The 14,566-nt window shown below is 38.6% G+C and overlaps 1 protein-coding gene across 2 annotated transcripts in view; it reads right to left on the bottom strand.

The window, feature by feature from the left end:
* GPR141 (G protein-coupled receptor 141) overlaps positions 1-13,550 on the bottom strand; it is a 21,315-nt gene extending 7,765 nt beyond the window's left edge. Inside the window, exons 1-2 of one of the 2 annotated variants that reach the window (XM_019616643.2) lie at positions 3,740-4,157; positions 2,638-2,797 (exon numbers count right to left, since the gene is read on the bottom strand). Coding sequence is in view for 1 of the 2 variants with exons in the window: in XM_010713027.2 (XP_010711329.1) it covers positions 12,285-12,305 (21 nt within the window). In the remaining variant the exon portion in view is untranslated. Of the gene's footprint in view, positions 1-2,637; positions 2,798-3,739; positions 4,158-12,284 lie in introns of those variants that run through there. The other variant, XM_010713027.2, reaches the window with a different exon arrangement.
* Between the last annotated feature and the right edge of the window lie 1,016 nt (positions 13,551-14,566).

A 14,566-nucleotide genomic window follows, 5' to 3' on the forward strand; every position in this document is an offset into this window, starting at 1 on the left:
AGTAAATCACATTTCTAGACAGAATAAACATGTTTAACTTTCAGGCATAGTATAATGCTTATGTTTTTGCCTTTTGATTTAAAAACTTTTGTCAAATCTTTGTTTTCCCAATATATAAGTAGAGATAAGAGATTCTTATCCTCTCTTTATTCCGATCATACTTGTGGGTTCTCAGTGAGCTGCCTGTATGTCCTACTGTGCTCCTACTCTTTGCTTCTTAGATGAACACCTTTGCATTTCACACTAGTAGAATGCATGCTGTTAGTTTGCCCCCAGATTAGCAATCCAGATCAGTCTGTCACTGACTTGCCCTCTTCACTGCTTACTGTTTTCCCAGGCAGGTTCAGCAGTTACCATTATGTTACATCAACATTATATCAGCTTATCCTCAAATAAATAAATAAATCACGTTTGTCAGCAAAGATGACAGTCCTACAGTCTCTGCCAAACAGTGAGCTCTACAGTCTGTATAACAAGTGTCAGCAAAAGTTAGCCCCATGTATACATCTGCTGAGGGACTGGAAGGCTTCACACGGATTTTCATGTGTTCTGACAGTTGGATTATACAGAAGAAGCTTTTGCAGCCTGCATTCAACCAACTGAGAAGTTTCATTTAAATTTGCAGAGGGGAAAAGTTCAGTTCAGAAGAAAGACTTCTATTTTTGACATACTTAACAAAATGGAAAAAGAAACATTTGTCAAAACTGACATCTCTGCAATAAATTAAACTAAGTTGGTAGCAGTGCAAAACATAAATAGTGTTTCACAAAAGCCTGCTCTAAATGTGCATTTGTTTCACAAACATCCTCATTTAGTCTCAGAGCTGCTCTCTTTTGGGAGCTTTGTAATTGCTTTTCCATTTGCTCAAATTCCATGCTGTGTTATGGTGTTATGGTAGTGCAGGCTATGTCACTAGAATAATTGCAGTATTCTCTTAATTTCAAAATAACCACACACACCAGAATTTTGAAGCATGGACGTCTAGTTAAAAGGAAACATTACACATTAAAATTAGGATCTCTTTTTTTTCACATAGATTTTAGCGAGTCCTCTAACTCATTCTCATCCTCTGACTCTTTTACTCATGTCTTGTAGGCTGTCGTCATTATCCTGGCCTTTTTTTAGTTCAAGTTCGGTCTACTGAAGCATGAATAAGATGGAAAAACATATTGAGTCCTCTTTTGTTTGCAATTTTCATTGTTTTTACATAAAAAATGGAAATTATGGAGTCTTCCTAATTATTTATCACTCAAGTTATTGAAGAGAACAAATTTACCTTTCTGTTCTTTACAGTGGTTGTATGGTAGCAAACACATACACACGCAAACCCCAAAAAATTAAGAACTACTGGTTATCATTACAAAAAAGGCTGAAGCAATGTCTTCCTGTACTAGGAAATTACAAACACAAGTGATGAAAACAGTTGTGCAGAAGAGCTTTGAAAGAAGTTTGAAATAATACTGGCAAATCGGGTACTGTTATTTTTAAAGTTGCAAATTCATTTTAAAAGCATTGCCAACCAAGTCTTTTGTTCATTCTTGTATGAAGTATGCTTATACTTCAGCATTTATCTCCACTCTTCAAGCGTTGTTTACTTGGCTCTTCATTTCATGTTAGCTCCAAGAACAAAAAGAACACCTGCAATTTTAAAGTGCCATTGCTTTACTTATTCCTTTGAACCTATGGCAGAGCATCAACCATGAGCCTCAGCTTTGTGAGGGCAAGGCTATCCATAAGCACTCAGCCTCAGGAGAAATATTGGTTGCGTTCTCAGTGACAAGTTCATGGGGAGAGGAAATGGTCTTGTGGCTTACATTTTACTATCCCCTACCACTGATGTGATGTCTTGTCAGAACTGGTTTTCAGGGAATTTAACACAAGGTCCCTCAATTTACAGCCATTTGTTAGCCTTTGGGAGTCTTCAAAGCCTCCTGTTTCTGAGTAGCACTGTTTTCCTACTGCCTAAAATAAACAAGTTTACACACATATGTAAACCCCATAAAGATGATTATTTGGAAGGTTGCTCCTAGGGTGGAAAGGATGGATGCTTAAAGGATAGATGTCTAAATACAGGGATGCACTTTGAGCCACAACTTATCCATGCTTTCTGCCAAGATTGTTGCTCAGTATTTGGCTCTCTTGGGACTCTCTGCCATTGCTACACGTGTGCAGTGCTAGAAAAATCTGACTAGAAGATTTTAGTAAATAAACATTAGCCATGTCAGTATTGAGAACTTATTGGGAGCAGTGGTTGTGGGGTGTGTGTAATAAGAGATGACTTACTGCAGGACTGAGCCTCTGTTATGAGTCTGAGCAAGGTCAGCTTTGCCCTCCTGCAAGCTTTACTCATTCCTGTCAGAACACACAGTTATATTTGGGTACAATGCTTTTGAAAGCAAGGGTATAAACATCCAACATTTAGATATAGTCTTATGTAAGAACACGTTAACTAACTACATCCTATTGCTTCACATTCGTTAGAAAACACCAGGGACATCTGTTCTGTGGTACTCCACAACAGTCTGCTCTAGGTAGAGACCTTCTTTTTCACATTTCACAGTTTTAATAGTGACCAACAGTAGAAGAGGTACAGATAATAATAACAAAGTGGTGATCATAATAATAACCAGCTCTTACCTAATATCTTTCTTCATTTGATTTCAAAGCCCTGTTAAAAGATACACGTATAATTCTCTCCATGCTGCAGCTGAAAAGCAGAAACCACTGTGGCAAAGCCAAATATAATGCTAGGCTATCCTTAGATCAAGTCCTGTTGCTTTCGCTCCTCTAAGTCTTGCTTTAGAATAAACACATGACAGTAACAGTGGTAAGAAAGCAATGATAACATATCTGCAGGGAGTATTTAATTTTTTTTTTATGTTTTATAATATTATTGATTCGTAGAATAAGCAAGTTAATAAATTTATTATTGTTGACATTTATAATAATTACATAATGTTTGAGTTATATAATATTGTTGATACGTAACGGTGTTACTTTTGTGAGTGATTATCACAAACGGTACTTCCCATGTTAAGTTATTTATGCATTGCTTGCACTCTGCAACAAATTTTCAATTCGTTTACTACTCAAAGTGAAAATAAATGTTGAATTACCAGAGTTTGCTCTGGGACAGACATCATTATCTTTGTCTCTAAGTTGTAGTTAGTGTCAGTTCTAGGTAAGAACTTACCTAGAAATTAATATGCATATTGCAATTCACTTTGCCTGCTAAACTGATGCAATTTTGCTCAAGATTTTATCTACAGAATGTTAAATTTCTAGAGTATCTCTCTGCGGTTCAAATAGTAGGTTTCAGACTGACACATTCAGATATTCACCATTAATATTCTAAGGTGGTGAGAGAATGTGATCATTGTAGATCATATAACAGCTGAATTTAAACATGCATGCTAGAAATGTGTATATTTTGTAAGATGCAAGTAATTTCTGAGGGTCTGAGCAATATCCCCAAAAGTTAAAGAATTATGATAGCAGTTTTGCCTAGTCTCATTGTGTCTCTGAATATTCTACCTGTATGAAACTGTCAACTATTTTAAATTTGCATTACACGAGCAGTTCCATGGGCCAAAGCTGCTTCAAAATAGTTGAGAGTCTGGCCTAGATTTCAAGGACTACTTGTCCTGAGTTCCAAGTAGCATCAAGGCTCCTTTGCTCTGGATCATTTGAAAGATCCTTGAGAAATGAGAGCTGTTTGCTTTCTGCTCAGGCATAATACCTGCAGTCAATGATTTTTTCAGCTGTTCTGAACTTGGAGATGTACACAGAATAACCATGGCAACCCAGGAGTTTTGGTTTTCTGCAGTTATTTTGTCAGAACTCAAGATCAGGAGTGCTAATTCAGAAGTAGGCAATACAGGGTGGTGGGAAGTATGCAGGAGTGATGGTTTGGTCTTTTGAAAAACTACTTTACTTCACTAATGTAGGTGGCAGAAAGCAGAATATAAGATTCACATGAACACCTAAAATTCATTGTGGGTAACCTGACTTAGTTACTTAATGGTAAAGCTGGAGTGACATTTTTGGAAACACCGAGCTGATGCCATGCAGAGAACCAGGACCCCAGAGTGATAGAGATAGAGTGGGTTTCAAAACATTACCCGAAGCATTAAGGATGATTTCCTGTGTATATAAACTTGCTAGACAGATGAGGAGACTTTTGCTGGCCAGAAACTCTATTAGAAGTAGCAGAGTATGCCTTAATTATACTGTTAAATTTTACACTGGAAGAGCTAAATCCTTTTCCCTTGCATTCATGAAAGCATCAGGTCTTGAATTATCAAAAAACTATTTTAATACTTGACACCTAACCTTCTATGTCTCTGTATATATTCAGAGCCAGGACTTCACCTGCATTTATACTAATAAGCATGTGGGTTGCTCCAAAAGTAGTGCCTCCTATTCATTTCCATGGAAATTGCAACAGATATAAAGAGCACAGTGACACTATTTGGTAAATTCTCCAAAACACTATTTTTCAACACACGATCATTAGCTCTGCATTTTTACCAGAGATGAACGAGAGCCTGCTTGCCACTCTGTTAAAAATCTGTACCAGTGGAGGTGACCCACTGTCACTGTCACCACTGCTGAAACGCACCACCCAACGCCTCGCTGAGCTCACATCCACTGTTCGGTCTCCTTAAATGTTCAGCAAGTGGTGATGAATGTCATTCATCATGTCAGTGGCTGCCATTTTTTCTGCATGGAGGAATTCAGTGACACACCTTTGCTTCACACATACTTCCATGTCAGACTGCCATTTTGTCAGACTGCCCTTCTGCTGCTGTCTGTCATACAGCAACAAAATGTAATGCAATATTAATGGAAAGGTTCAGCCTCTACTGCCATATCACCAACATCCACCTCTGGTTTTGTGGTCAGACATAACAAAACAGGAGGAATTACTTTCAGAGAAGCCCTTGCATAAACTGAAGCATTGTCCCATAGTGGCTTACTAGTCCTGTAATAAGCCATGAACTTGATTCTTCTCTCTACTGTATAATTTTAATTCAATGTGGTTCCAGTTTCACTGATGGTACCGCTGGTAGAACACAGTGGGACAGCAAATTAAGGTCCTGCTTCTTCAATATTCCCTTTGAGTTATGCCTGAATATTAATCAGCCAATAGCAACTATGGCATGAAGACAGCTTCCTCTGAAACCACTTTCCAAAATCCTGCAATAGAGATGCCATGGAACTGTCCAGATAAACCAAGATTTAGTTTCTTGACAACTGATACGATTTTAATCTATCCTCTGATAAACTGGGGGAAAAAAAATTGCATTTCCATTTATGTTTGACTGAAAGAGGTGGTTTTAATAGACTTATCTGTAGGATGACATATCCCAAGCACGGTCGTGTTCCACACACCTTTTCTTATGATGAGTCAGAGCAGTGTCCTCAAGCAAAGGTGGTGACTGGTACAAGGATGACACGTGGGGAAAGCATCTTCTGCTACATCCTGTCCTCCTTACTCAAAGCTGAGATCTGCTCAGAGTCTGTCCTATGCCAGATATGGACCAGGTCCTACTCTTTAAGAACTAGCTGAATCAGTAATTAAGCTCTAATTGTGACAGGATAATTGCAGTTTATCAGTAAGCAAAAGATCAGCTGCTAATAGGAATAACTGAAATTTAGAATGCAGTTAAATTAACTTTTAGTTGCTACTAAGACAATTACATTTCTGACTCATATTTCTAATGTGGCTTATTACTTCAAGCACCTGAATAGAAATATAATAATTATCCATGAAAAGAAAAATGTTCAGTATCAGTATCAGCCAAAAACATTTTGTAGGTAATAGGTTTCTTAAAATGTCTCTATCTGGGTTGTGAAGTAGTTGTGGTTTATGGCTGTCACCCAGGTGGTATAAAGCATCCTACGAGAGAGAAATACTGTCTGTGACACATCTGAAAGAACATTTTGCAAAAAGTATAAGAAAATGTGATTTGTAATTCCTCATTTCACACATCTTTGCACAGCAGAGAGATAAATTCAAGCCCCTGTGAGAAATAGAAACATGTCTGGGTTTTCCCTACTAGTTCCCTTTTCTAGAAACAAAACATTTTGCAAGATACTTTCCCCAGGCATCATTACTCAAAAGACATTAGCTTAAAAATACCTAAGCCAAAGTGGTGTAGAGAAAGACTGCTTCATCCTCAGTCTCTCTCATTAACTTTCCCTTCTTTGCGAGCACTGAAATTGCACCTCACTCTGTGTTGAAGAACAGTGTGTCAGTAAAACTGTCTAAAATTTCTGTTCAGGTCTTTCCCTAACCCAAATCTCTCAATAGAGGACTACAGCAACAACAGCAACAAAACCAAATCCATATAAAAATCTGTTGTACTACTACTTTGATAGTGTGGGGAACGATCTCAAACCTAGAAAAACAAACCCTGTTCCAATTATAATAATTTGCCTCATTTTCTCCATACCTTATGTTTTCTGTTGGCACTCTGCTTTGGCTACACTGTTTGTTGCTGAGGAAGGCAAGAGCCATCAGAACTACAGGCTATCTGTGCTGAATTTGGTCTAAAGGGGCCTTTACAGAAGCTGTGTGATTCATTTTTAATAGCTGCACTTTTCCAGTAGTCTATCACCAGCTTTAATATTCTCTTGTTCTGCAGGATTTTACCAGTTCACATCTCTCTCATACCAGTAGCTTTTTCAGTAGATTCTCCTTTCATAGGGAATCCAGCACAGGAATTCACCTATCAGAGCTTTTTCTCACCAAGATTAAAAATAAAAAAATAATGGAGGGAGGAGCTGATTGACAAGGAGATGCGTTACTCTTGCCATAAGGTTGACATTAGACTGCAGAGAATGAAATCACATGTGCACTGCCATGCAAATCAAGTACGTATACATGTCCTTCTGAGAAGAAAAAGACATTCTCTTCACCTAAAAATATAGTGCTTATCCTAAAATTTGTTTGAATTATGTACTAGCCTCTTGCTAACTTCCTGCTGAGGCAGGAAGCGAGTAATAGGGAGGAATATTTTTTATAAATATACAGCACAAGTCCATTGCTACTTGTCCTGAAGATGTTTTCTGCAATTGCTAATACTGATTTCTTCTTTGATCTTTTGTTTCATTTGATTTCTGACTGGAAATATGAAACAAATGCTATCATAGAATGCAAGAAAAAAGAATCATTACAGTAACTTTGCTTTCCTGATGAATATCCACATATATATAAAATCAATCATAATAAAATACGCTTTCTAGTTTGGCAAAGGAACATATCTCCCTACATTAGCCTAGATTGTCTGCATAGGAGAAGTACCAGAAGCAAATCTTACTGCCAGTATTGTTATTTTGATACTAAAGATGCTTCCCCTACATCAGCACAGTGAAAGACAGTACTTCGGTACTACCGCTGGGTAAGACAGGAGCTTGCAATTTAGGAATTTAGTTCTTCATATATCTTTCAGAAATGAGGAATGTACTGCGAGTGAATTGTTCTGCACTGCATTCAAGAAGTATATCTATTTGCAAGAGCCTTTCCTTGCCAACAAAAGTAAAGCCTGTGTAATGAAATGAGGCACCCTGTGCATGTACTCTAATACATCGACTTGTTTGGGCTTAAATGGCTTGTTTTACTATTAAATTTACAGACTTCTATTCTAATAATAAGCATGGTGTATTATTTGCTGAAATGTGATGCTAACTGTGATAGCAGTAAGCCCATTAATTAAGCATTTTAAAAGATTTTTGCCTATTTAAAGTGTGGCTGAAATTACGCAGAATTGCAGAATTGCAGGGGTTGGAAGAGACATCAAGAGATCATCCAATCCAGCCTCCCTGCTAAAGCAGGTTCCCTACAATATGTGGCACAGGTAGATGTTCAGATGGGTCTTGAATATCTCCATAGAAGGAGATATTCAAGGAGAGGCTGACCTCTCTGGTCAGCCTTTTCAGTGCTCCATCACCCTTACCATAAAGAAGTTCTGCAGGTTTCTAGGGAACTTCCTATGTTCAAGTTTTAGGTTTTAGGCCATTGCCCCTTGTCCTATCACTACACACCACCAAGAAGAGCCTGGCCGTATCCATTTGCCTCCCACCTCCCTACAGATATTCATAAACATTAATCAGATCAAAGTCCCACTTAGTCTTTTTTCCCCCAAGCTGAGCAGACCCGGGTCTCTCAGCCTTTCCTCATAGGGGAGATGCTCCAGGCCCCTCATCATCTTTGTGGCCCTTCGCTGGACTTCTTCTAGAGATCCCTGTCTTTTTTTAACTGGGGAGCCCAGAACTGGACACAGTATTCTGTGTCTGAAGGTGTCACCAGGGCTGAGTAGAGGGAGAGTATGCAGCTCTGGTGCCCAACCAGGAGCAGATGCAGAAACAGCTAGCGTAAGAGCTACTGTTTTGGACCATGGGAGGTGTAACTACATCTAACTTTCATCCCACTGTCCACCTAACTTGTGTTTCCTAAGCCTTTCTTTCCATTTCATAGAACACAAGAATCTGAAGAAAATCTTGGGCCGTGCTGCTTGTTGCCATAATGCTGTTTTGCCACTTGTGATTTGTGTTTACAAATCTATTTGGTTTTGGACCTCTGCAGAGCACAGGCGGCTCTGTCTGTTACACACAGCATCATTCTACTGGTTCTTACTCTTGGTTGTTCTTAAGACATCTCTGTACAAAGTAGAATTAAAAAAAAACATTGGTTAACTTCCCTGCATAACTTTCTTCTTTTCATTTCTTCCAGATTTTTTTTTAATGTAGGTACTGCATAGATTTTCAGTTGCTGGAAAGCATATGCCAAACATTTTACTTCATTATTATACAAGTCATATGAGCTCTTCCTAAATGAAGCCAGACTGAAACATTCCTTCAGTCAGCATGTTATTATGAGCCTTTGAGATAGACATGAAAAGGTAAGAAAGGAAGGAAGAAAGAAAGGAAGGAAGAAAGAAAGGAAGGAAGAAAGGAAGAAAGATAATCCATCTGGAGTCTGTGGAACATGGTGGAGAGAAGGCACAAATGATAATTTGCTACAGCATGCATATTGTAGGAGATAGCCCATGTCTACATGAACTTAATAGTATTTGTTGGACTGGGCATAACAACAATGCTTCTGTAACTCCATTGTATCTTGTTCTCAAGTTAGTAAATTAAGTACTAGTCTGAAGACATCCCAGAAATAGTTTCCCTGTTGATTTCAGTGATGTTAAGGATTCAAGAAGATAAGGAAAGTAAAGCACACAATTAACTCTTTAACTGTTCTATTAAACTGGAAACGAGAAGCATCAACTCACTGAGAAGGGATACCCATTTTTTCCCAATCCTTTTCTCTTTGCACCAGGAAATCAGGATCATTACTGGAAGTGATGCAGTGACTTCTTACAGCTCCCATGGTGAGAGGTCTCATGATTCACTGTGAAGTATCATTAACACAATGCAAAGTGCAGATACAGCAGTGCCTTCTGAGTGTCCATTGCAGACTTTCTGTTATGCCTCCCTTACCTTGACTGAAAACTTTTCCTGCTTTCTTTCACTTAAGAAAGATTTCATTCTGTTCAGTGAGTATAATGAATTCAGTATCATGAGCCATCTCCACTTTATTTTCAGATTCACTTTTCACTAGATGACCTACTGGACATCTCAGCTCATCTGGTGATCAATCCCTTCTCACTCCTAAGATTATTCTCACATTAACTTAATTTCAGCTGTGTGTAAGGGAGTTCTTCTAAGTGAGGAAGAAGTTAGTTTAGTGAGAGGTTCCAGAATTAAATTTTGTTATGATTTTTTGAAGTGCTGCTCCAAAAGTGATGCATCCTATTTTATTTTGTTGGCCCACGACGTCCAAGGCAGATGTTGGTGGTATGGCAGTATAGGCTGAACCTTCATGACAATATTCTGTTACATGTGGTTGCCATGTGACAGATGGCAGCAGAGGGGCAATCTATCCAAATGGCATCCATCATGGAAGTGTGTATGAATCAAAACTGTGCTACTGAACTCCTCAATGCAGAAAAAATGGCACTCATTGATACTCACTGATGTTTGCTGAATGTTTATGGATGTGAGTGCAGTGAGGTGGTGAGTGGCATGTTTCAGCAGTGGCAACAGTGGGTCACCTCTGCTGGTGTAGATTTTCACGAGTGCAGCATGCAGGGTTTTGTTGATCTCATCTGGCAAAAATGCATAGCTACTATATTTTAAAAATATTGTTTTGTAGCTGAGAATGTGTACTACTAAAAAACACTATTGTGCTCTTTCCATCTGCTGTAATTTCCATAGAAATAAATAGGAGACATTACTTTTGGAGCAACCTACATATTAGTCCCCATACTTTTTTTGTCTCAGCATGAGCATATTATTTCAGTGGCAAAAGAGCAGAACTCATGCAACTGTTGCCCACAGAACTCTCCTCATCTACTTAGCAAATTGTTTAATCATGGAAGGCATTGCAGAAAGACAAATAAAGACATTGCAGTGCTCTTTGTAGGCTGATAGACACTTTCCTCCAAAATAAATCATTTTGACATCAATCTTTTCACCATTTGATAGCTCTTGGCCTCAAAACTTCCTTCTGATAGTGTCACTGGCACTGCTAATGCTTCTGATAACCTCAAAAACAGAATGGAACAGAATTCCAACTATTTTATCCAGTTACAGATATTGCTAGATTTTTGACATATAAAATGGCAAGGAAGATCTTCTCAGACTCTATTTGCTTCTGACAACATACTTAGAAGGCCAGTAACTTTACATACCAGAACGAATTGCAAGCACAGCGCATAGAATCATGCAAGGAGACAAGGCAGAGTAGCCCACCTTGCACAGCGCCATTTTTCAACAACACTGTGTCCTTGCAGCAGTTTTCTTAGCAAGATGAATCTGTGCTTGGCTCACAGCCAAGCAGCAGACCAAATTTTTTGGGCCAAATATAAACAGTATATTCGAAGGGGCGATTCCTTTCTGTGGGTGCTAAGAACAACAAGGAGATTTAAGCTGATGTGTAGTGAGAAGCTCCTGGACAGCAGCAGGGTACTGAGGGGTATATATGGTGCCATTAAAGTTTACAGCGTAGTTTTCCCTGCTGGAAGTTATTTGTGTGCTTCTACTGGTAATGTTGGCACAAAGATGATGCAGTTCAATGTGAAAGGCGAGAAAATAATCCTGCTAATTCCTGTCTTCTCAACTGTAGGTTTACAGTAAGGGTGGGAAAAAAAAAAAAAAAGCTGCTACTTTTCCTACAGAGGTGAAAATCATCAGCCTGGCACATGATCAACCAGCAGAGTTCTGGAGTCCAAACAAATTACCTGAATTATGTATGTACTCATTAGCCAACATTTAGTGACACAGGTCACTTTGCTTGTGCCTTCTAATTATTTTTCTCTTTTTTCAGCCACACCTCTGTTCTATGTGATTTATATGCATCTCTCCATTCATTTTTTTTCCCTGTTCACAGAGGAAGGCACTTAGCTGCTCTTCCTAGGTAGTGAGAAAGCTCTTCAACATCAATAACATGGAAAAAAACTGCCATCCACGATTCCTTTGTTGACTTCCTGATGGCCTCTTGCACAAGAGGAGCAGAGCGATGTAAAATTCAGCATCAGAGCAGATAACGAGTGGCTAAATCAGCTACTAAAGTCCCTGAAGAAGTGGATGCTAAACCACTCACTAGCCATTCTTGCAGGACTGAACAAGTGACTGAAAGCATCAGAGAAGGTGTCCAAAAGCTACACAGAGACGGCAGAGCTTACAGCCCTTTGACTGTCAGGGAGAGTTGGGATTCTCAGCAACTGAGGTGAGCCAGTTAGAGAGCTAATAGAAGCAGTATGGAAATTTCCCTCTTATTCTTTGTTTAAAGATTACTTGCTGAAATTACTAACAATACTCTTGTATTTCCAGGTTAAGCTTCCTTTTAATAAATCAATCTTGGGGAAGTGTTTTGGAAGTGGAGATGTTGTTTAAAAAGGATCCTAGATGCCTTTCCCTGATGAACATAATACACATCTAACTGTATTGTGCTTTGTTTCCAAAAATTGCACAAAACCTGACATTCACAACTGCCCCACAGGAGTAAAAACCCAAAGCACTTCTAACTTTGGTCCTATAAATTTTCTCCCAGCTTAAAGTTTAAAGCATTAAGCTTACCTCCCACCAAGAACCTTTGCGGTCCATCCAGATCTGCAGCCTTCTCACCTCATTTTAACAACATTCCCCTTCTCCAAGCTGAGGGAAGAAAATTCCCTTCCTGCATGTCTAACTTCAATACCTCTGCTGAGTACCTTTCCAGCACTTACCTGCAGACTCTCCAGTGGCATAGCAGGAGACTTCCCTCACTCTGCACATCTCCCTCACTACACAGAGAAGTGTTGTTGAGGAACTGCTTTTGCAACAAAGCTCTTTCTTCTTCCTGAAATATCATCTACTGCCCATAAACCACAAGTGTGATCGGACCAATTGTGTTCGTCTGTTGGTTTTTTTTTGTTGTTTTTTGTTTTTTGTTTGTTTTTTAAATTATTCTTGTTCTGTTCAATGCATATTAGATATTGCCATTTAATGTGAAATGTATCTGCTTGTAAGCCACTAGAACAGCAGGAAAGAAAGAGCACTATTAGGACTGAAAGTGAAAAAATGCATGTACAGGAATGAGATTATAAGCAGGTATGTGGATTTATGGATACAGACATCTCTCCCATGTTGTGAAGGTCACTCAGCCTCTCCACATTTCCTCAGTTGCTCAGGTAACACTTGGATGTGAGTCAGCACTAAGATTTTGTGCACTCTGTGGTCTGAGTGTGCCTACTCTGATGACACAGCCCCACATGTAGGATTGATATTGACCTGAGAGCCCTTGCAGGCACTTTCTTTATGATGCAGCAATAAAGCATATGTAGTAAACACGAAGCAGGTTCAGTGCTTTCTAGCACTCTTGAAATATTTCTGTCTCATTCTTGAATGATAGAGTCTTCAAAAGAGAGAAGTTCTAATGTGCTGTATGTACACTACAGTCTTTTTATTAATGAAAAATATCGACTCCTTTATAAATGAAAAATAATGTAAGGAGAAGGAGGCTTTGGCAGGGAATTACTATTATAATTCCTCTACTTCACTATACACTATTGGCAATATTCTTAACTGTATTCAATGCATGTATCTGTAACCAAAAATCTGCCAAAGCAGCAGAAGTACATGCAAAAACGTTAGAAGAATTCTTTCACCCTCTTTAATTTATGAATCTTGTATCAGTGCTGCAGCAGTGTATCTGCAAAACCTGGCTACACAGGAAGAAGCAGAACAAACACACTCCTCTTCAAATCTTGAAGATACATTCCCAGGAGTTTCAGTACGAATAATGAAAGTATTCAGAGTAAGGATTTCTCTTTCTTCCAATTAAGGGGATATGCTTGGGGACTTTTAAACTCAAAAGCTCATTAAATGTTCTGTATTATCCCTTTGTCAAGATTTTCTGAGATAAAAAGTAATAGAGTGGGAAAATAGCACTATTCCTAGCAATGTCTAACTCTTCTTAGTTTTAATAAGGAAACTATTGCTCCAATTACTGGTTGAGCTTATAAAATATTCTTGTAAGATTTCAGTGATCTGCAGTTTAAAACTTAAAATAAATTCAATATTAAAATTTAGTGAGACTTCTCATAAAATAAAAAGTATTTTCCACTACATCCAAATGCAAAAATTCAGAACAATGTTCAACTTGTCTCAACTGAGTAATATCCTACTAGTCCTATATTAGATGTTGAGAAGTTAAGGCATAAATAGATCAAACATAGCAAATGTGCTACTGAATGAGAATTAGACTGTATCTCCTAAAGCTGTACCTTATGCTTTAGAGTGTAGGCTGCATTTTGCCTTTCTGTAACAATAAGAACTTCTTCCAGAACTAAACTTTTCACATTGACTTGTGAAATGCAATAACCTCAGTGATGCTTCAAGCCAAAAACAGCTGTAAGTTTTTTAAGGGCTGCTCATCCTAAACACTGATATAGACTAGGGCATTGAAAAGCCCTGAGACTTTGATTCTTTGAGGAGTAAAGCTTGCATTGTCCATGGGAATGTAGTTGTATTCACGGATCATAAAGCCTGATCCATGTTCAGAATACTAAGGTAATACAGGATATGGACTTCTGGAGGTCATTTGTTTTAACTTATGCCTCAAAGTAGGCATGTCAGGTTGTTCAGTGCCAGTCCAGTAGTTTGAATAACTCCAAGGATGGAGAGCATATCATCCATGGGCATTTGTTCCAATATTTGACCACTCTCACAGTGAAAATACTTCTTTTCTAACATGTAAGTGAAATTTCCCATGCTGCAACTCGTATCCATTGCCTCTTGTCCTATTGCTATATAAGGCCGGGAAACATCTGGCTCCATCTTTGGCTATTGCCTCTCATGGGCAAGATAAAGACAGCAATAAGATCTACCTGTGCTCTTAGTAATGCAGCCCAAAATACAGTTGGCTTTTTTGTCTGCCCTGGCTCATGTTCGTCTCTTGGCTACCAGGTACCTCCTGATTCTTTCCTGCAAACCTTGATTTCTAGACTGACAGTGCTCAGCCCACACT

This window comes from Meleagris gallopavo, chromosome 6, assembly GCF_000146605.3.
Source record: "Meleagris gallopavo isolate NT-WF06-2002-E0010 breed Aviagen turkey brand Nicholas breeding stock chromosome 6, Turkey_5.1, whole genome shotgun sequence".
Taxonomy (NCBI): Eukaryota; Metazoa; Chordata; class Aves; order Galliformes; family Phasianidae; genus Meleagris; species Meleagris gallopavo.